General features: G+C 43.1%; 1 protein-coding gene across 2 annotated transcripts; it reads left to right on the top strand.

Annotated features, from left to right (window-relative positions):
- The first annotated feature begins 781 nt into the window (after window positions 1-781).
- On the top strand, window positions 782-21475 carry artnb (artemin b). 2 transcript variants are annotated; one of them, XM_074650866.1, is made up of 5 exons: window positions 782-1681; window positions 3187-3540; window positions 17663-17733; window positions 18680-18893; window positions 19168-21475. In XM_074650866.1, exons 2-5 carry the CDS (start codon window positions 3399-3401, stop codon window positions 19677-19679), a joined length of 939 nt encoding a protein of 312 aa, XP_074506967.1. In that variant the 5' UTR covers window positions 782-1681; window positions 3187-3398; the 3' UTR covers window positions 19680-21475. The 2 variants fall into 2 exon arrangements, with proteins under 2 accessions (XP_074506967.1, XP_074506968.1); XM_074650867.1 differs by having other exon boundaries at window positions 782-2027.
- Window positions 21476-21493: the final 18 nt, after the last annotated feature.

Genomic DNA, 21493 nt, shown 5'->3' with positions numbered 1-21493 from the left:
GCCTCGGCTCGGAGAGTGGGCCCGGAGAGGAAAGCTAAGGAGCTGTTTACCCAGCCTTTGTGCTCGGCGGGCCTCACTGTTTGCCCTGCAGGGAGTGCCTCAGTCAGGAGGGCCTTTCCGTGCACTGAAGGGTGGGTGGGTGGAGTGGGGTGGCAGAACGGAACGGGACAAACCTGCAAGGTTGGAGGGGTGGAGAGTGTCCGGGAGCTGCGGTGAAGGTGCGCGGTGGCTGGTGCAGTGAGCGGGGGGGTCTGTGCTTTATCAGACGAGTCCTTCGCTTAAGTTCCACTTTGCCCATCCTTCAGGCTTGACAGGTGACACAGTCTGGTAAAGAGGTCAGGGCAGGTCTGACTGGGCAAACATATGAAGCAGGGTGGCAAACACGCATCAGTGTGTGTTTGTGGGCAATCAATCATCCCTGTGCACATGGAAGGATTTCTTAACGGGCCCCTTGGCACGGAGCCTCTGTTTTGAATTGACTGTTAATATTTTGTGTTGGAAAGTCAATCAATGAGTAGACGCAAAGCAACCACAAAGAGACGCAAAGCAACCACAAAGAGACGCAAAGCAACCACAAAGAGACGCAAAATGACCACAAAGAGACGCAAAATGACCACAAAGAGATGCAAAACAGACTAAGCGATCACAAAGAGATGCAAACAACTAGAAAGAGACCCAAAACAACTGCAACGAGATGCAAAACAACAGACTAAACAATCACAAAGAGATACAACTACAAAGAGACACAAAACAACCACAAAGAGACGCAAAACAACCACAAAGAGATGCAAAACAAGAGTTAACAATCACAAAGAGATACAAACAAATAGAAAGAGACGCAAAACAACCGCAAAGAGATGCAGAACGACAGACTTAAGGATCACAAAGATACAAACAACCACAAAGAGACGCAAAACAACCACAAAGAGATGCGAAACCACAAACCGAATGATCATGAAGAGATACAAGCAACTACAAAAAGACACAAAACAACCGCAAAGAGATACAAATTGGCAACAAAGAGACACGCCTACGTCTTTTGTAGTAATTTGTAGTCATTTGTGTCTCTTTCAGCCTGAATGTCTTGCTCCTATGTAGAAGGGGGGTTACATGTCTGTGCCCAGGGGCCCATTGTCATACAATCCACCCATGCATGTGTATATGTGTGCATATCCATGCTTGCACTCTCTATGTGTGTGTGTGTGTGTGTGTGTGTGTGTGCGCGCTTACAAGTGGAATATGGGGAAACACTCGACATTTATTCATCCAGGAGTGTAAACACTGAAGGACAGATGTCACTCTGTCATTCTTCCACTGGAACTATTTTTTCCCCCCTCCAGAACCGCTCCATGACATGACCGTCCTGTCCTGCTGTGTGACAATCACTCCCCTCCCTCCCTCCTCCTCTCAGCGCAGGAACAAAAAGACATCTGAGCTATGTGTGGATGGGGAAGAAAAATCACAGCACTTTGTGCAGCGCGGCGGCCACATCCACCTCCACCTCCACCGCTCCGGTTTCACTGAGTCTCTGACAGGCGGAGCGCTTTTTACGCATCGCCTCCAGTCCTGCGAGGCATTGGAGACATTGTTTAGTAGTAAGTAGACTCCTGAGAAGACAGTAGACTCCTGAGAAGACACCGGAGCGGCGCAGTCTCTGATAACTGGATACCTGAGTCTAAAAGTAAGAGTTTTAAAAAAAAAAAAGAGAGGAAAAACAGAAGCTTGGAGTGTTGCTGCGTAAAGGCGTCGTGACGCATGGACTTTTTTATATTTAAGAACTAGATTTTGCGTTTGTTTTTCCAGTTTGAGCACCATATTCAAATGTTAAGAGCAGCTGACGCGTAAAAAGAAGGAAACGAGATTAAATGAGGTTGAGAGTCTCTCCTCTTGACGTTTTGCTCCTCTATCGACCTTGATTTCACTCCTTTAAAGTGACGCAGAGTTGTGTTGTGAGATATTTCCCGCGGTGATATTTACTCATTAACCATACGAGCTGTTTGGAGACAAGACTGAACAGGTTGCTGGAGGTAAGGAGAGGGAAGTCATGCCTGAAAAACTGGCTTCATTTCATTAAACGATGGTTGGATGTGCGTCAGCCAGAGGAGCATATTGAGGAGGAATATTTTTGACTTGTGTTGGAGAGTTGGTGTCACCACAAACAAACTTCTGCCTCATTAGATTTTATATAGGCTTCGCTCTGCACGCTGCAGTCTGCTGTAAAGTTTATTTTCCGTCCATCTTAACAAGTCATTTGGTCTCGTATTCTTTCTTAAAATACTCATTTCTTTCTTTAGATAACTTCTCTTATTTCCAGTAGAGTTTGGACATGTTTCAGGATTTTTTCTGGATACAAGATAAGTGACAGATTAAGAGAAAATGAGCCATGATTCATTTCACACAGAGGCATCTGATTTTTATAAAACACTTGCTTCAGGAAATTTGTTGAACATTTGTTAGAAATAAACTTTAAGAGCCATTATAAAACTCGATTTTTTGGGGGGAGGATGATGTGACTTTGTTTTTGTTATAACTTCTCTTATATCCAATGGAGTTTGGACATGTTTCAGGATTTTTCTGGGAACAAGATAAGTAAACTTGGGGATGCTGTTCATTTAATTTGGGATGTAAATAAATCTGGGGTAGTTTATATATATTATATTATATTATCATTCTATGATATATTATGAGTTATTAGAGAAGTGAGAAAGGGGATATAGGGAAATATAAGTTTTACTTCTACCTATACTCCTTTTCAGGACACTATTACTCTTGTTTTTTTATTATTTTGTATCTGTTTTTATTTATTTTATGTTCGAAATACAGTCTTTCATTCATTCATAGTGACAGATGAAGAAAATGAGCCATGATTAATTTTCACACAGAGGCATCTGATTTTTATAAAACACTTGCCTCAGGAAATTTGTTGAACATTTGTTAGAAATAAACTTTAAGAGCCATTATAAAACTCGATTTTTTGGGGGGATGATAATGTGATTTTTTTGGGGAGGATAATGTGATTTTTTAAGGATAGTGTGATTTTTTTGGGGGGGGGGATAGTGTGATTTTTTTGGGGAGGATAATGTGATTTTTTTTGAGGGGATATTGTGATTTTTTTGGAGGGGTTGGGGATAATGTGACTTTAGCTTTGCAGGTTAACAGTCTGTATCTCTGCTCTTGTCCATCCAGGGTGCTGAGACTACAAAGAAGCCAGAGACAGGACACCGGCCAGAGAACATTTTGGATTTTGGCCTGCGTAAAAAGAAAAACCGAGGAGGAGGAGGCGCCTCTTCGTCACGTTGAAGCAGAACCGCTTTAGATGGATTCTTCATGTCTGCTTCAGCCTCAGTGGACACATCCTGCTCTGAACACTTACAAGCCGTGACAGTGAGGTGTAAAACATGACGCATCGCAGCGTATGGATAGCAGAAAACATGAGCTGCGCCCAGCGTGGAAGAAGAAGAGGAAGAAGAAGAAGAAGCGTCTCTCCTGTCCTCTCCGGTGCGCACTTGGAGCAGAATGCGCACAGGACAGCTGCTGCTGGTAAGAAGCCATTCAGACTCTCTGTACATGTTGCTGTGAAAGCAGACCTCTTGTCTTTATGTTTGCTGTGACAACACTCACGTGGCTGTTTGATGTTTCATTTCTTTTCACATCAGCTGCTTTTTTTTTTTTTTTTTTTGATGAGCTCCAAACCTCCCTGCACGCACCTGCCCTTCTGTTTTAAAGGCTCTTCTGACTCTTTAGGGGTCACTGTGCCTTGGATTCAGTGTTGGACTTAATTCAGTTGTTTATTGGGAGTGTTTGTGAAATGCATGTCTGGGAAGAGGAGGATGGTGATGGAGGTGTTTGCTTTCTGTGGTTTATGAAGTGAAGTTTTTCTCATTTACAGTCTGAAGTGTTTACAAGGTGCCAGGAGGAGGTGACTCCAAATAGTGGAAACATATAAATCAAAGTGACTGTAATGGTGTGTGTGTGTGTGTGTGTGTGTGTGTGTGTGTGTGTGTGTGTGTGTGTGTGTGTGTGTGTGTGTGTGTGTGTGTGCATGTTCTTGTGGATGAGGAGGAAACAGTGGCAGTCAGGAAGTCTTCCAGTGTGACCCTCCTCTGTGGTGGGCTGCAAATCTAAATATCAAAGTGCTGGATACACACACACTCATGTTTCCATCACTTTAGAGGACATTACGTTGACTTGCATTCATTTCCTGGAGACTTACCCTAACCTTAACCACTATTAACCTTACCCTAACCCTAAATTGAGTCTTCACCCTAAAATGTAATGATTTACCTTATGGGGACGTGCATTTTGTCCCCAAAAGGAAGGCGAGTCCCCACAATGTGATTGTGTAAACAGATGTATGTCCCCACAACACCAGTAATACGTGAACACACACAGCTCTGTGAGGGGATCAGGGGCGGGCAGATCAAGTCTTCTAAGCTTCAGGTGTTTTGACGTGCTGGACGTCAAGCACTTTTCTTTTCAGTTTCGGATGAAGCTGTTGCTGCTGCCTCAGCTTCGTGAACATGAACTCACTCTGAACTCTGGATGGATTTTTATCTTAAGCACGCTCACAGCTCCAGTTTGCGGTACTTTCCGTCCCAAAATGTGCAATTTGTCCTCTCAGAGATGTAAAAGAAACGGCACGATGCGTCAGTGAACTTTCATACTTACTCTCTGACTCAATGGCCCTCTGACTCACTGAGTCATGTACATACAATGTCACTCATGCACGCAGACGAGGCTCAGTCAGTCGGACTACGGCAGGCCTCTGATGTTCACAGCTGAATCCTGCTTTTTATGTTTTACTTCTCGTCTCTTCTTCGCATCTCAAAGCTGTTGGACTTGGTGAATCTGTGTCTGTGTGTGTGTGTGTGAGAGAGCTTTGGCATCACCTGAGACATGTCACACATCCCCGGCAGGCGTCCTGTAAAATGTGTGAAATCATGTCGTGAAACAACCTTGTTTTTCTTTACTCATGTCGTTCGAAAATCGCCAGTTTGTTCTCAGGCGGAACATGAGAGAGTCGCCTCGGCTTCAGGCATCTCGCACGCCCCCGTCACGCTGCCACAGCTTTCACTTCCTGCGGTCAAAGGTCACAGGGTCAGCGGCCCCGCCGAGGGTCAGGTACAGCAGGCCGGCGTGTTCTCTTTACTAGCAGCCTCCTGATGTGTGGTCTGGTTTGTTTTAACTGGCATGTGGCTTTACGAGAGCTAGCGTGCCGTTTGTTGGTGTTATGGGTTTAACTCTTTCTTGCTCTTGTGCTGTTCTGTGTCGATAGTCAGACTCACAGAGAATGCTCGTAATTAAAACGACAAAATAAGTCATCGTTATAGCCGCTCATTTATATAGAAACATCCTATTAAATGTGTTTAGAGCCATTGTGGCTGTAAACAGGCTGGTCTTCATTACTCACTAAGCTTTCAAATATTACTTTCATGTATATACTTGAAGACTCTGAGCCATATTGAGGATTAAACCCCTCAATGCTGGAAGATTGCATCTTTCTCATCAAATTTGCCAAGAAAAACATGACATGTACCTCACCAAGGGGAACGAATTGGAAAAAAGCAAACCATAAAGAACAATGTTTAGAACCAAATAATGCTGTCTCTTTCTGCTGACCTTGTCTTCCTTTAGCCAAATTCACTATAATGCTTAGATTTCTTGATTTGAGAAGGCGTCATTTTCAAGATTTTTCATTTCTCAGTCTTGTGTTGCTGGACAGGACTTGGTGTTAAGTAATTAAAATGGCACTGAGGCTCTGTTTGCTTTAGTTTGGTTTTAATACAGCAAAGAACACAGCAACTTCACGTAGGGCTGGACGATAATTCAATATGATAATTTATCATATCGTGATAGAATCATATATCGCGATACTCAATTACATCGTCTAAAGTGATAATAACAAGCACATTTCTCAGAAAATCTGACATTTGAGGGAAAATCATGTGAAGATTGCGGCTTTGTTTTTTACATCACACTTTACATTACCACTATACCACATTACCATTTACAAACTGGACTCCAACTGGCAACCTTCCAGTCACAAGCTTCTCCAACCTTTAAACTCCGTTACCCAGAATACAACACTGTACAGCTGAGGACATAATAATGGTGGAGAATAATTGGCGAAGGTTCACTTTGAACACAAATGTTGGTTAAAATGAATTGTGGGTATTGTTTTCTAACAGCAGTGTGCAGGATTTCATTCATTCATTCATTCATTCATTCATTCATTCATTCCTTCATTCAATCATTCAGCTTTATTGTTCAACACCAAGAATCCTGCTTACGGGAATACCTCAGTGTAGTTAAATCAAACAACATGTCTTAATCTAATTACTCTGTATTTGTGTGCGTGCATGTAAACGTAGTCAGTGTATAACTGGAAATATTTATTTATTTATTCTCTATAATTTCACCCGAAAGTGTTTTGTTCATTTTTGAAAACATGATATACTGTATATCGTTATCGAGATATCGGGCGAGAAGATTTTGGCCATATCGGCAAGCCCTAACATCACCCATAAATAGCCTTTCTGTTTTATGGACACCTTATAACCAAATTAAAAAAAAACATGTTTAGCTATATTGACAAAAAAAAAGAGACCTCCTTAACGTTCACTCCCCACTCCACTGTTTCTCTTAAATGTTGAACAACTAAGGATGAATATTCAGTATTCACCCAAAACATATACTTTTCAACACAAACGTATAGTTAGAAAGACATTAATGGATTATTGTAAATGAGTTAAATAATTAAAATTAACAGGTTAGCCTGACTAAATGACACTTAATTCCCTCAGCATTCAGCTAGCATGAGAATCATCTATGCTTTGACTTCTTCACTGAAACTTTAATAATGTGTTTGTAATATTGTTTACTCGACAAGACCAAAGGCATCCAGTTGTTTTGTTCTACGTCACTCTGTAAAAAAAGGAAGTTGGCACAAAGAGTGCATGTGCAGTGTAGGTTCAGCTAGTCTTGTTCATCCAGTATGTGTAATATGAGATTGTAAGAGCACTCAGTAATGTGTTGTCAACTATCAGCAAACATTACACTAAAGCTATACTTGTTTATCAAGTTTTACCGCGTTGTTTTTTTCCCTGCTGATTGACGGATTCCTTTAACCAAATTTACTATAATGCTTGATTTCTAGATCTGATAATGCATTGTTTGTGTTGTAGGCTACATTCAGGGTGAGTCATTCTCATTCATATATAGATTGTTACGAGACATAATAAAAATCAGATTAAGTCCTACGTCTTGTAATATAACTTTAATTGGTCTGTAAAAAGCACCCACTAGAGAACAATAAAGACCCGAGGGTCCCCAAAAGTCTTGACACAAATAGAAAGTTGGAAGGGAGTTCAATGCAAAAGGTGAAACGTACAGGTAGCTTATAGGTACAAAATTATACACACACATCATCAAGCACAGTGACAGATTCAAGCACCTTTCTCCTTCCATAGCAGCAGTGACATATTCAGCAGGTAAAGGAGGGCGCAGTCCGTTCAGACTAGTGGAAATCTGTCATTAAAAGATGGACGTGTGGCCTCAGCTGTGTCCCGGCCTCGGTGTGTAACGTTACTCTGGTTGTTTTGTCCCGGCACCGCTAATGGAGAGAGTGCAGTGAGAGAGATTGATTATGCAACCTGAAGTGCCACAGGGCAGCTTCAATCTGGAAGTGCTTAGAGTACGCAGCCAACCACAGTGATTCCTTCAGGGCAAATTGAAGGAGGCATGATCTGACAAAAAGGAATTTCAATTTGTTAGATGTATTCCTTCAGACAAATGCTTCCCATGCTACTTATGTTTTCTAGGTCCTCGCTTTTCGTAGCGTAGTGGACAATCTCGTGTAAGTACGCCGAGGGAATTGTTCCTGTCTCTGATCTCGAATTGTTTCTGTTGTTGTTGAGCATTTTGGCTTCTTCAAGTTCAAACAGCTCAAATGATTTAGAACAAAGCAGCAGTTAATACTTTCGGAGCCGCTGATGAAACGTAAGGCGGACTCCTGTCCTTATCGGAAAATCGCCCTCCTTAAAACAACTTTTTCTCGAAAATGCAGAAGAATGTTAACTAGCCCAGCGCGGTGTTTGTGTCTGCGAGAGCGCTTTCTTTCTTTCTTTTTTTTTTGATACAATAAGCTGTATTCTTCTGAAATTAGCGGGTCAGATTCATTAATCATAGCGTCTGATGGCTGCTTTGAACCATCAGGCCAGGTCATTAAACCCAGTCTGTCTGGGGCGAGAGCGGGCGACACGGAAACACTTTGGAGAGCGCTGGTTCACCCACAAGACACACTAATAATGACCAATGTGTGTGTGTCTGTGTGTGTGTGTGTGTGTCACAGATGGCCACGTTTCTGAGTGCTACTCCTGGGCTCAGTGTGGGCTTAATTTGGAGAAATAACAACACGAGATGGGAGCAGGAAAAGGTCGCGAGGGTGGGAGAGGGGAGTTCAGCGGGTGACTGTGGTTTTGTATGAAAGGTGAGGGGTTCTGTGTGCATGTGCAAAGCCTCTTTGTAATTGGAATATCAGTTTTACAAAGTGTGTTTTTATAGAAAATTTGTCTGCGTTGAATGCGTGTTTCCTATCCTCATCCCTCTCCATTCTTTCCCTCTGTCGTCTTTGCGGCCTTTTAAGCGCCGTCGTCCTCCTCACAAACACCGGAAAGTGAAATCCTACCCTCTGATCACCGCTCCAACACGGCAACTAAAATGTGTTCCCATTTAAGGCGAGGCTCACCCAAGCGCTCTCTCTGTGTGGCTCCCTTTTAAAACCAACTTAATCAGGCAGGAATTTGGGTTATTAGGGTCAGGGACACTGCATGAGGAAACTGCCTTAGCGAGGAAGAACAAAGTGAGGAAGAGCGAGACGGTGAGGACACAGATGCATCGCGTCAGGAGGATGTCTTCATCGCAGCACTCATGGGAAAACGGTGGATGATGGTGTCCCGTCTAATTTACCTGATTGGGTCACATGATGCTTATAAGTCAGTTGCATTGTGGGTTTTAATGTGGCTAATAAGTGCTAACTGCACATTTGCCAAACTTTCCAGTGACCCTGCACGGTTAATCTCGTAGAGGTCGTTGTACATCGTGGAAGTTACAGCTGATGTGGAAAATCTACAGCAGGCTCATTACACTTCCTACTGGAATCGTCTGTCTGTCCTTGCTTTGCAGTTTTTTTGGTTGTGCATAGTTTGGCCTTCATTCCTGTTGCTAATAATAACTTTATATTCAGCAATTTAATTGCCAAGAATTGGGATCAGGATGCCATTGATAAAAAAAGAATTTATGCTTTCCCTACATGCTGTAACACGCTACATATCCACTTCTTTTCCCCCTCACAAATCAATAGATGATGTCAGATAATCCACTTTGTTTATTTCATTCCTTACACCACCACACATCCGTTTTTACATGCAAAGATGATGTCACAAAACAATCCAATCAGAAGTTCGGTTTTCCTTTTCTTCAAATTAAATGTTATTGACAGATTGATGGAAACAGTCGTGTGGTGATTCAAGGGAAGCCAGAGCAGGAGTTGACACCTACTGACAAGAGTGCAACAGCTATTATTTGGCAAATTTACTAAAGCAGTGTGTGATTAGTAAGGCATGTGGAAGAATAGAAACATAAAAGGAAACGTTTGCTTATCTGGAATCAGTCAGCGGGAAACATCAGGGGCGTGTCTGAGATATCTGAGCATGCTAAATCAAGATAATTTCAGGACTCACAACTCCATTTAGTTGTCAAATACTTGGATATCCCCGTTATATATCGGTCAATTTCCTCTGCCGTGACCTCTCTGGGGTTTGTCTCCAGCAACTTCACAGTGAGAACATGTTTCCATAGTGGAGCCAGGTGGCTTTGGTGGCTGAGATGATGACAGCAGCTCGCTCTCTCTCTCTCTCTCTCTCTCTCTCTCTCTCTGTCTGCCGTAATAATGAAGCCATCAGGGCTGCAGCTCGAGGTTAACGTGCTGGTCACAGACGGCACTTTAATGCCCCGCGGAAACTCGCATTTTATCGAGCTTGTTGTGACCCGCTGATCCCGGCGCTTTGATGACCTGCAGTTACTCTCCGTCACACCTTTTGGCAACTCGAACCTGCACGCGTGAGAGTGTTAATCCAGAACGGTTACACTTCAAACACATTGTTCTCCACTAAAAGCTCTTCATTTATCCCTCTGAAGAACCATTAGACACGTTTCTCTGGAGAGAAGGCTGCAGGGTCAGCAGCGGAGTAAATCACTGATCACTCGTGTTTATCATTCGGCAACCAATAAGTTTGCCTCTAATAGGTACTTTTAATGAGGTCCAGGTCGGGCTGTTTAACCCTACAGGCAAAGAGGCTTGAAAGACATATTGTTCTCCATATAATCTGTGGCTAGTTATTCCTGCACAAGATAATCAGCAAGATGATCACCAGAATATTGAAGATGTTTCTTAAAGATGCATTATTTATTTATTTATTTTTGGCTAACTGGGGGCAACAAGCTGTAAGCACATCATTGACATATTATCACGTTCTAAAGTTTATATGGCGAATATGTTAGTCATTCGGAGTCGTGTAGTATTCACTCTCCTTTTTGCTCTAATTCAGTCTTCATCATCTCATGAGGGAAATACCCCGCCCGCTCTCATTCCCAGGGCTTCAAATACCGAGGCTTTTTCACGGCCGCGTTCGGTACCGCCATACAAGGCACCCTTCATGTATGAAACGCACCGGGCGTTCCATTAACTATAATGTAAACCCAACCGCGGCAACAGGAAACGCACTGAAAAAGTTTGCCGGAAGTGTGGTGATGTAGTTTAAAGAGATTGATCTCACTCAACTTTAGCATGCTTACATGCTGATGTTTAGCAGTATGTACTTAGTTGTGTAGTGCGTGAATTTCAACAGGGTAGTGTTGTCTCAAATTGCACGCGGCTGGAAGCTTGTTCGATCAGTTGGTGGTAATCAGCCACGTGCATCTCGCCGTATCTGCAATAATTCAATTCAGACGGATAAATCAACCCAATAATGGCTTCTATCTGACTATAGTGGTACTTAATGAACAAAAACCCACATGTATAAACTTAGTGAAAAAACCCCCACATGTATTACTTCATTTTCTAAAGCTCGGTTTTCGCCGCTGCAATCGCAACCGCTGCAATCGCAACCGCTGCAATCGCAACCGCTGCAGCTTCCTCCCCCGCCATTTTCACAAGTTTGATAGAGGTTGGTGACCCCTTCCCTTCCGCTATGTAGCAAAGATGGCGACTGTTGAGTGTAAGAAGTGTCCACGTTTGGACCGTTTTGAGGACAACATCCGGGTACTTAGAGTGCACTGCATTTTGCCATACTTCTCAATGTGAACGCCCTTATGCACTCAAAAGTGTAAGGACAGAAGTACGCAAATTCACACACAGCAAAGGTTTAGCATGTTAGCATGCCAACATTTGCTAATGTACTAAACGCAAAGTACAACTGAGGCTGACAGGAATGTCATTTTGCAGGTGTGTGATTATAAACCATTGGACGGATTGAAATGTTGACCTGATGGTGGTGATGGATGAAGAGTCAGGGGGATCATACAGGTCAGTAGGATTGATCCTCTGGGGACCACGAACATCTGTACAAAATTTGAAGGCAATCCGTCCCAATAGTCGCTGAGTTATTTCAGTCTGGACCAAAGTGGTGGATCAACCGGCAGACTGATTGATAGTTGGAGTCAAACCACCCTGCTCCTGACAGGTTACTCCTCTCAGCCCACCACAGTTTCCCTCCCTGCGTGTTTCTCTCTTTACTGGCCTGAAATAATCTCCGACACCTACAGGCTCAGATGTTGTCAAGTCGGTTAATAAAACCTCCTGGTGGGAGAAACACAGAGAGGGGTGAGGTCATACAGATTCACTCCTCTCCTCTCCTCGCCATCCTCCTCCAGGCTGTGTGGTGTCCACACCTCTGATTATCCCGGCCCCCCTGTGTGTGTGTGTGTGTGTGTGAAAGTGTGTGTGCTGAAACTGTGAGAGAAAGTGACAAAGGTGGGGTGTGTGTTTTTGTGAGAGAGGATTATAAGAAAAAGGAAGCAGACAGACAGAAAAGCATACACACATGTGTGTGTTTGGGGGTGTTAGGGTGGGGGGGCCTAACCCCACCTATCTGAACCGAGGCATGGGACCCGCTATCTGTTTCTCATTTCGCCGGCGCTCTGTGGTTTTCCAGCAGTGACAGGCCTCAAAGTGGAAACTGGCACTAACGAGCAATTACATCCTGCCTGCCTGCCAGGGATTATGGGATTACAGGCTGACCGGGCTTCAGTCTGCGCTCTCTTTCTGCAATTCCCTCGCTTCCCTTTGTTCACCTTATCTCTGCTTTTAGACTTCTCCCATTCACAGGTTCAATTATCTTTCTCACAGTTTTTTTCTTTCCCCCTGGACAATAAGCCATTTTCTATTTTTAATTCTCCTTATCATGTTTTTTTTATTATTATCTTTCTATCGCTCCTCCTCTGGCTTTTCCTCCTTTGACTTTGTGGCTGCCTCGCATACTTAAGGCATGCTGTCGTTAACCGCTGAAGAGTGAAATTGTTTTAGTCGGAAAGGGGAAGAGAGCACATTTAGAAAAAGATGTGTATGAAGCTTTAAATGAAGCATGATGGGGGTGAGAGTAGAGAGAAGGAAAACACGACTCCTTGACATCATATTAATGCCTTAAAAAGCTTATTTCTAGTCCAAAGAATTTGTCCCAGAGGACTTTTCGTCACTCAGATAAGGATTAAAAAACATTCAACAAGTCAGAATTTGAGGACTTGGTGTTAAACCCTGAAGCCTGTTGTATGACATATTTCTGAAAAGATATCAAACACTGTAGATATAGCGCTACACAAGCAAGATTAAAGCTACAAAACAAGTTTTCCCCACTGCTCTGGATGCATATATGCAGAGCTGTGGGGCACATGTAAGTTCAGCAGATATCATCACGTTCTGTGGGACCTCCGCAGGTTTCTCTGTGTCTGGTAGTGATCAGACGGCTCTCCTGGTGTTCTGCCTCTCTCTCTCTCTCTCTCTCCTGCATCTCCTCTTACACTGCAGGTGTCTTTTATTGAGCCAGAGGTGATTTACTGTACTCTTGTTTTTCTCCTCGCTCCTGCAATCAGGCGCCGCCGCAGTGACAGGTTAAAGCTGGAGGTCAGATCATTTCGCGCACACATGCACACGTGCACGCGCGCACAGCGGAGAACAGAGAGCGTCTCTAATAGGAGGTCATTATCAGAGAAGTTTGGCTTTTAGAGGGAGGCGAAAACACCGGAGAGCTCGGAGCTTTCTTTCTTTTTTTTCTCTTCACAAGGTGAGAGGTTTATGGAGGCTCTGTGGGCAAACGCTCCAGTCTGAGGACGTAATAATATACAGTAGGCACCGAGATCACTAATCAGAACCACGTTTGTTGTGCCGACGTGCCTCTTTTCTTAGCAAAGATGTGTCTCTGTTGAAAACAGCAGTATTAATAAAAGTCTGAATTACATCTTTGAAAGTAATATACATGGAATTAATGCATTATTTATAGTCTTACGAAGGCAGAGAGCGGTGATGTTGAGAAAAAGGGTTTGAAGTTTGAATGCTTTTTGTCAAATGTGTAACAGATACAGTATATAAGTTGTAAGACCTTTAAGGCTGATTATTAATCATTGTGACAGACTTTACATAAAACCTCTAGATCTGTTCGGACAATCTAAAGGGCACAGGGGAAATGAGCTGGTTTAATAAATTAATATTAAAGGAACAGTGTGTAATATTTCGGGGGATTCATGAGTGTATAATCACCTGAAGCTACGAATCATTATGTTTTCATTAGCTTAGAATGAGCCCTTCATATTTACATAGGGAGTGGATCCTCTTCATGGAGTCCGTCATGTTGCTCCGCCATGTTTCTACTGTAGCCAAGAAACGGACAAATCAAACACTGGCTCTAGAGAGAGCATTACACATTTTAATGTTACCTGAAGGCCACCGTAGTTCTCTGACACGCTTGTGAAACTGCAGTAAAGTGAGTCACAGAGTGCTAAACCGTGGTACCGCCAGCCGCTGTCTGAAGTAGTGTTGTTATGGTAAGGATGGCCTCTGAGCGAGGTGAACAGCGTTACCACAGTTTTACATTCAGCGGCTCACGTTACTGCAGTCTTGGAAAAGGAGGAGTGAGCGGAGAGGTGCTCAGTTGGTTGCAATCTGCAACCACACCACTAGATGCCACTAAATCCGACACTGTACCTTTAAATGAAATACATTTAAATATGTGATTTAAAGGTAGCTTAACCACATCAAATCATGGGAATATCACTGGAGTCAGAGGCTGCAGAGACAGCAGTTAGGCTACTGCTACTCTAAAACTGAATTACTAAGATGTATTTTTGAATTAGAGGAAGTAGGAAAATGTGGGTAAATTCGCTTTCTAGCTATCAGCTAGCCTTATTACCTGGAGTGCAGTCACTGCAGTTTAGTTTTTACCTCTGTTTTCTATTTCTTGTTAATTTTATATGATTCCCCCGGTAAATACTGTACACTGTAGGGTAAAATATGTTATATTTAGTGACTGTATCAATTGTCAAAAACACTATCAATTTTTGATTAATAGTTTACATGCAAAGATTAACTCAGTCAATACTTCATGTCATTTGCATAGAGATGCGCCCTCTCAGTGTATGTGTCGTCTCAAAGTAGTGCTATGATGTTGGACGCTACAGTGACTGTGATAAATGCAATTGCAGATCCCACCGTTCTGATTGCATAAAAAAGTAAACTTTTTTTTTTTTACTCTGGATTTATGCATATGCTGGTGTGCTCTTTATACTAAAAATTTGATTCGAAAAAAAATTGCAATATATCGCCTTGCTTACAGTATCGCAATATATCACAATATATTGAATCGTAAACCCGGTATCATGATACGTATCGTATTGCCAGATTCTTGCCAATACACAGCCCTAATATACTGTAATATGGTTGAACAGATGTCAGAAAATCAGATTCTGGTCTTAACTCAATTTAGACCAAATACATATTTACGGCTTAAGGTTGATATCATGGTTATAAAATGAAGGCTCGAATTCTGGCAATTCTCTGCTTTAGTGCTGCTCGGTGTTTTCTTGATATTCAGTGAACTGATGTTACTTTTTTGCTGGCAACCTCCGTTTTAAAGCTTCTTTTACCTCGTAAATATCCCCCAAACAAAATCCACATCCTCTCCAAGCACTTAAACAGAATAAGCTCTGGAAATAGTAGCAGGCTCTGGCTTTATGGGTTGTACTTGCTTCAGGAGGGCTTTCCCACTTAACTAACTGTGAACAACAACTGGGGCACAGAGGACCAACAACGTAAATGGAAGGTGACAAGAACTCTCCCCGCTGCAGACATCCAGCCTGATGGACAAACCGAAGGCTTTAATCAGCCAAACAAGGAAGGAACACATGCTCGGCTTTCTAAACACACGCGTACAAAACACGCGCATGCACGCCGTTGGATCTGAAACTGTGCACACACACACACCGTCAGTGGGCTGTTGTCAGTGTGCAGCTCTTCAGGACCAGTGTCCCGCTCCCTCTCTCCAGTCCTCTACTCCCCCACCCTCCTCATCCCAGAAAAGGCTGGAGGCGTCGGGCTGTAAACAGCTCCAGAGTGCCAGAGTGAAATGAACCAGCAGACAGGCCCGCGTGGACTCCCAGCTCGCTGATCTAAAAGGGGCTAAACACTCCCAGCTGTGGCATTAGGGACTCAGAATGGCACCTCCCCTGAGACCCAGCGAGGATCTGTGTTCCTCTGTCCCGCCTCGCACTGGTTTTAAATCAGCTCCGAGACGGAGGGATATTGAGGGCCAAGGAGTCGGCACAGTTTGGTTTTAAGTTGCAGCGGTGGCGTGCACTCTGTCTGTGTGGCTGATTTATGCTCACTCTTTCTCCCCTCGTCCTCTTGTTCCCTCTCCCACCCTTCAGCGTCTGTAACTGTGCTTTCCCTCGACTGGATCGCTTCAGCTGGAACATTGCATAAACGCATCAACAGGTCTTATCGTGACCTGTGATCTGTAACCTTTTGTCAGTCTTCCATCTCATTGCGCAGACAGAACCGCTGAGATTGTTTTTGACTGTTACATAAACATGGTACACTACATATCGGAGAGATCTGCAAACACATGCTTGAATACGCTAGTATCGGTGAACAGTGTTGCTGTAGTTCAGCGCCGAGGTTATACAAAGCATCTCAGAGATGACAGATGCGGTTTCAAAGATGGGAGGTATCTGTGGGCAGAGAGCTGTTTCAAAGGAATGGTTCATGTCAGATTTAAACAGATCCGACATCAGTGCTGAATTGATGGGTTGATTAGCGAGCGAGAACACAAACTTTATTTGTATCGCATTTTTCAATACAGAAGTACTTTACAGGAAAAAGAGAAGTGAAACGAAGTAAAAGAGGCAGACAAGACAGCATACAAACAGCGAAACATGATGTATACATTTTAAGAGGCCAAAGGAAACTAAGATTTACAACGCGTTTTTCTGACATTTTATGGACTTAACCAGTGTTTCCAAACCTGGGGGTCGGCATCCCCACAAGGGGTCACAAGATAAACATGAGGGGTCACGAGGAAAGCAGATTTAAAGGAACAATGTGTAACAGTTCGGGGGATCTATTGGCAGAAATGGAATATAATATTCACAGCTATGTTTTCAGAAGTGTATAATCACCTGAACCAAAGATCGTTGTGTTTTCATTGGATAAGAATATACCCTTCATATCTACATAGGGAGCGGGTCCTCATCATTTTAAGGGGTCACCAGCCAAAAAGGTTGGAAACCACTGGACTTAACTGAAGGGTCTATTGGTTGGTCTGCCACTTTGGTCCCGACTGAAATATCTCAACAACCATTGAAAGGATTGTCATGTAATTTTGTACAGATGTCCATCGTGTCCAGAGGATATATCCTAGTGACTTTGGTGATCCTCTGACTTTTCCTGTAGCAATACTTTTCTGTAGATAGGTGAGGAAAATGTAAACCCGTTTTTGAAGTACGTGATGCTCTGACCTCCGCCACAAAACAACCTGATGACCTCATGTTACGGGATGTGTGGTTGCCCCGCAGCCAGCATCACAATCCTCCCCACTGCACGTACTATATATAAACATCTGCGTCCGTGACACTTCTTATCACCTGTCCTGAATCTCTGTGGTTTTCTTGTCTGGGACCTCCGCGAAGTGCTCTCGCTATGCCTGGTTCCCCCTGCTTGTACCTCTGCCACAGGAATAACCCTGAAGAATGCCTTTGACAAGTGTATATCGCAGATGCCGCCTTTTGTTGCCGGACTGGGGCTGTTTGCATGGATGTATGAACCGACAAGCCGACACTGGCCACGCTAGCTGACAGCAAACACTGGTCTTTTACTGAAGCAGCAACAAACATGCATGGAGGACGTGATTTATGTGACATGTCGGCTTGCTCAGGGGCCCACGGGGCTGTTTCTTTTTTACAGTATCTGGACAATTGTGAATGCGTAGACATCATATTGCCCGCATGTTGTGCCTTTAGTTTATGTTAACCTTTTCAAGGGGAGTTCTGGGAGGAGGGAAGTTGACAGAGTGAAGCCTTGTTCTTGTTCTTACATTCTTGTCTTTCTCTCTCTCTCCAGGTGGGACCAGATGGAGGGTTCGGAGGAAGGATAGACAGGAGATTACCTCTGTCATATCAGCAAAGGCCAAGGTTTGTCAGAAACAGGCATCGTTGCCAAAAGAGCACCCTGAAAATGTCCTCTCCTTCTTCTTCTCTCCATCTCTTCCTCCATCTCCATCTTTCTTGCCTTATAATGAAATCACCATCTCTGCAAATAACCTAGCCTTATCATTTTTCATTCCCACTGTACAGACGACTATAAACCACAGGATGAGTTATGTGTAGGTATAAATTGTTAATGAAATCCATCTCCACAAGGCTCAGGACTGAGTTTTCCATAAAACCATGTCAGCGGCGGAGCTTTCATTGCTAAATATTTAGCCAGTGGACGAAGCTTGATCCAGGGCGGAAAGAGAGCCGAGTTATTTAACTTCAGTATTACTGAAGAGTAAGTGAGATCACGTTTGATGGAATGGGCTTAACACAAAGCACTGATTTAGCTTGTTTGAAGAGATGTGTGTTTATTGTACTCTTGTAGGCTTAAGTATTATCTAATTGTCTTTATCTGTTCATATCTGTAAAGCACTCTGTCAACTTCTAGTTTTGTTATTAAGTACACGGTCGCCATGAAAGCAAAAGACCAAACAGCCAGTTCCTCTGGTGGTGATCATCTTTTCTTTGTAAGAAAAAGAAGAGAGCTCAAAGCCATCACCACCACTGTAATTCTTAACTTCCAAGAAATAGCTGAGAACAATGTGTCATTAAAAATCTACTTAAAGGGGACACATCATGAAAACCTTTTTAAGCTTTATAATATGATATAATGTCATGTTTACAGCTTGTTGCTCTGCCCCTGAGAATTAATACAGAATTATTAAAGTACAAAAACAAAGTACCAGTGAATGAAAAAGCTAGTGACTTTCCATGCCTTGGTAGCAATCCTTGGCTTTATTCTTTCTTTTGTTCAGTCATTATGCTAACTTTTAGCTTCAGATTTCCTTTGTGTCAGCTAACATGCGACTCCTGTCTCCCATAGGTGCTGCTGTGGGTGCTCCTTTCTCTGCTGCCCCTAGTGGAAGGAGCTCATATGAAAGCCGTTTCTGCTGGTGCGGGATCAGACTCGGGCCACGCCGTGGGCCTGCTGGCAGGCCAGGAGGAGCGAGAGCTTCCTGTGACGCTGCCAGAGGTGGTGGAGGACGAGGAGCAGGAAGACCAAAGCGACCCTTACTCCACTTGGCACGCTCTATATGGTACTGAGGCTCTTATGAAAGTGTAATTTACAGCACATCTGCTTCACCAGACGGTATTAGAGTAGAAAGAGGGCATGAGCCCGGGGATCTGCTATGTATCTCTGTCATCAAAATGTATTTACATGATATTTAAAGGGTGAGAAGTTACTTTAAGTTAAAAGGTAGAAGTGAAATTGTAGATAATTTGCACTTTATTGCTCATAATTTCCCGAATAAGTATTAATTTTCATTGTTACTCTGTCTCTCTACCACTCCTCTTTGCTCTCCATTCTAGACCCCTTTGTAATAGATGAGATGGATGACCATCCCAGTAGTCGCTGGGCGGGGCGCTCTCCACGCTCCTCTGACCCCTCAGAACCTACACCCAATGGATCGCCAAAGAAAAAGAAGAAGAGGAAGAAGAAAGAAAAGGAGGAAGAGGAAGAGACAGGAAGAGCAGATAGAAGGGGTAAAGGTAGGAGCAGGCAGCCGAAGCAGAGCAGCAGGGACTGCCGCGTGGAGAAGAGAGAGATGAAGGTCCGGGACCTGGGCCTGGGGTTCGACTCGGATGAGATTGTCCTCTTCAAGTTCTGCGTGGGCTCCTGCCAGTCTTTGAGAACAAACTACGACCTGGCGCTGAAGGCGCTGCTGGAGAACGGCTCGCTGCCCCGGCGCACCGCCCGCAAGGTCAGCAACCACCCGTGCTGCCGGCCCGACCGGTACGAGCCGGTTTCCTTCATGGACGCCCAGACCACGTGGAGGACCATCCAGTCGCTATCGGCCGCCAGCTGCATGTGTATGGGCTGAAGACGTGAACGAGGGAGAAGGTGACGGGGAGGAGGGGTGTCACCCATCCTGGACAGAGAGGAGGCTCAGGGTGAGGAAGGCCCGGGTGCAGGGAAGAGCCAGGCGGTGGCGCTGTATCACACACAGAGCAAGGAAGTGACGGATCCCGTGGTGTATCTCCTGTTGAGGAGGAAGAGGTCTGGGTGCAGCTGGACGATTGAGGTCAAAGGGCAGAATCAGAGATGGAGGGGGAAGTCATCAGGGAATCACAGTCTGGATTTATTGTTGCGTCTTCAAAGAGTGAATTGTTTTCAACTGAATAACTGGTAACTAATGTACTCCAGTTTATACACATAAAAGAGACTCTATATGTGAACATTTTGATTTTATATGGGCAAGACCTGAAGGCTGAAGCTCAAGAAACATAAAAAAGGACGGACACTGTGTTTATATTCTGACAACAAAAAAAAAAAGACTGCTACGATGTTCACTATTACTCACAGTGAAGCTCCTCCCAAAAGTATATCATTATTTTTCCACATAAAAACAGGGACATTACGTTGTATCGTTTCTATGTTCAGGTGAACTCAGCCAAATGGATGCCATGCATCTTCATGTATTACTGTATAAAAGTAACATATATTTATTTCTGATAAATTATTTATTTATTATAGCTTCATATGAGAGCTGCTTTTATTAACTCTATATTGTAGATAAATATCTATTTATTGCCGAGATTCAGATTTCATGTTGACAGTTACTTCTGCTACGTACATTTTTTTTTTCATTTTTTTTTTTTTAAAGGTGCTCATTTTCACATTTATCCAACGCCTCATAAACCCGGTCTGGACAGCTGACATTACATTGGATGCAATAGGGCACACGATTAGACTTATCAGGCCATTAAATAGGCGTTATCAGTCGCTATAAGCACAGGTCAGTTGGGGCCTACTATGTTGTAAAAGCGAAAGTGAAACTTAAAAAGCAACACGTTCAACACCTAAAACTGAATAAAATGTTTTGATCACAAACAAAAAGTCTTCTTTAGGTTTAGGCAACAAAGCCACTTTTAGGTTTAGTTTAGGGAAAAACACCGTGTTTTGGCTTAAAATAACTACATTTCAAAAGTGAAAGTGAAACTTAACACTTGTGAACCAGCTGTCTGTACAACAGCGCCTGACTTCCTCTTCTGCTCCCGTCATAATTACTACAGTCACTAGAGGTCGCTGTCGTCTTCTTTTATTCCGTCTTTCCGTGACTTATTATGTGAATAGATGATAAAAGCTACTATTGGGTGAATTAGGCCCCTACTGACCCACATCTATGGTGCTTAAAGCGACCGATGACTCCTATTTTAGAGCCTGACAACAGTCTAATCGGCTGAATAGGCATTTCTTAAATTAATTAAGTGATTGAGTGAAACACGATTCAAAAGCTCAAATTCTCTTTTACATTTCATCCCAGATTTAAAAAAAAAGAAAAAATCCTAAAAATAGATATCAGAAACAAATTGACCTACATTGAAACGATGTGGTATACGTAATAAATATTTTTCTCTCAAGAGCACCTCACATATTTGAGTCTGACAGCTGGGTAGTGATATCAGCTTTTCCACAGCGTCATGGAAACAGACTCAATGTCCAGAATGTATGTACAGAAAACAATCTTAAAGTGGTGATTTCCATTCAGTTACACACTTCCAGTATGTCACATTATTATTATTATTATTATTATTATTATTATTATTATTATTTTATAAAGTTTTCTTTATTTTTGTATGGCATTATCCTCTAAGGGAATAAAGTTTTTTAATATACATCTTGTTATCATTGTTT

Source organism: Sebastes fasciatus, chromosome 11 (genome assembly GCF_043250625.1).
Source record: "Sebastes fasciatus isolate fSebFas1 chromosome 11, fSebFas1.pri, whole genome shotgun sequence".
Lineage (NCBI taxonomy): Eukaryota > Metazoa > Chordata > Actinopteri > Perciformes > Sebastidae > Sebastes > Sebastes fasciatus.
Note: the sequence above shows the minus strand (reverse complement) of the source record. Positions and strands in the feature narration are given on the sequence as shown.

What these genes read in the sequence shown, in the direction of transcription:
- artnb (XM_074650866.1), top strand. Translation starts at nt 3,399, where the DNA reads ATGACGCATCGCAGCGTATGGATAGCAGAAAACATGAGCTGCGCCCAG. An exon ending in GCACAGGACAGCTGCTGCTG is followed by an intron (nt 3,541 to 17,662) that starts GTAAGAAGCCAT and finishes CTCTCTCTCCAG; the next exon opens with GTGGGACCAGATGGAGGGTT. An exon ending in TCATATCAGCAAAGGCCAAG is followed by an intron (nt 17,734 to 18,679) that starts GTTTGTCAGAAA and finishes TGTCTCCCATAG; the next exon opens with GTGCTGCTGTGGGTGCTCCT.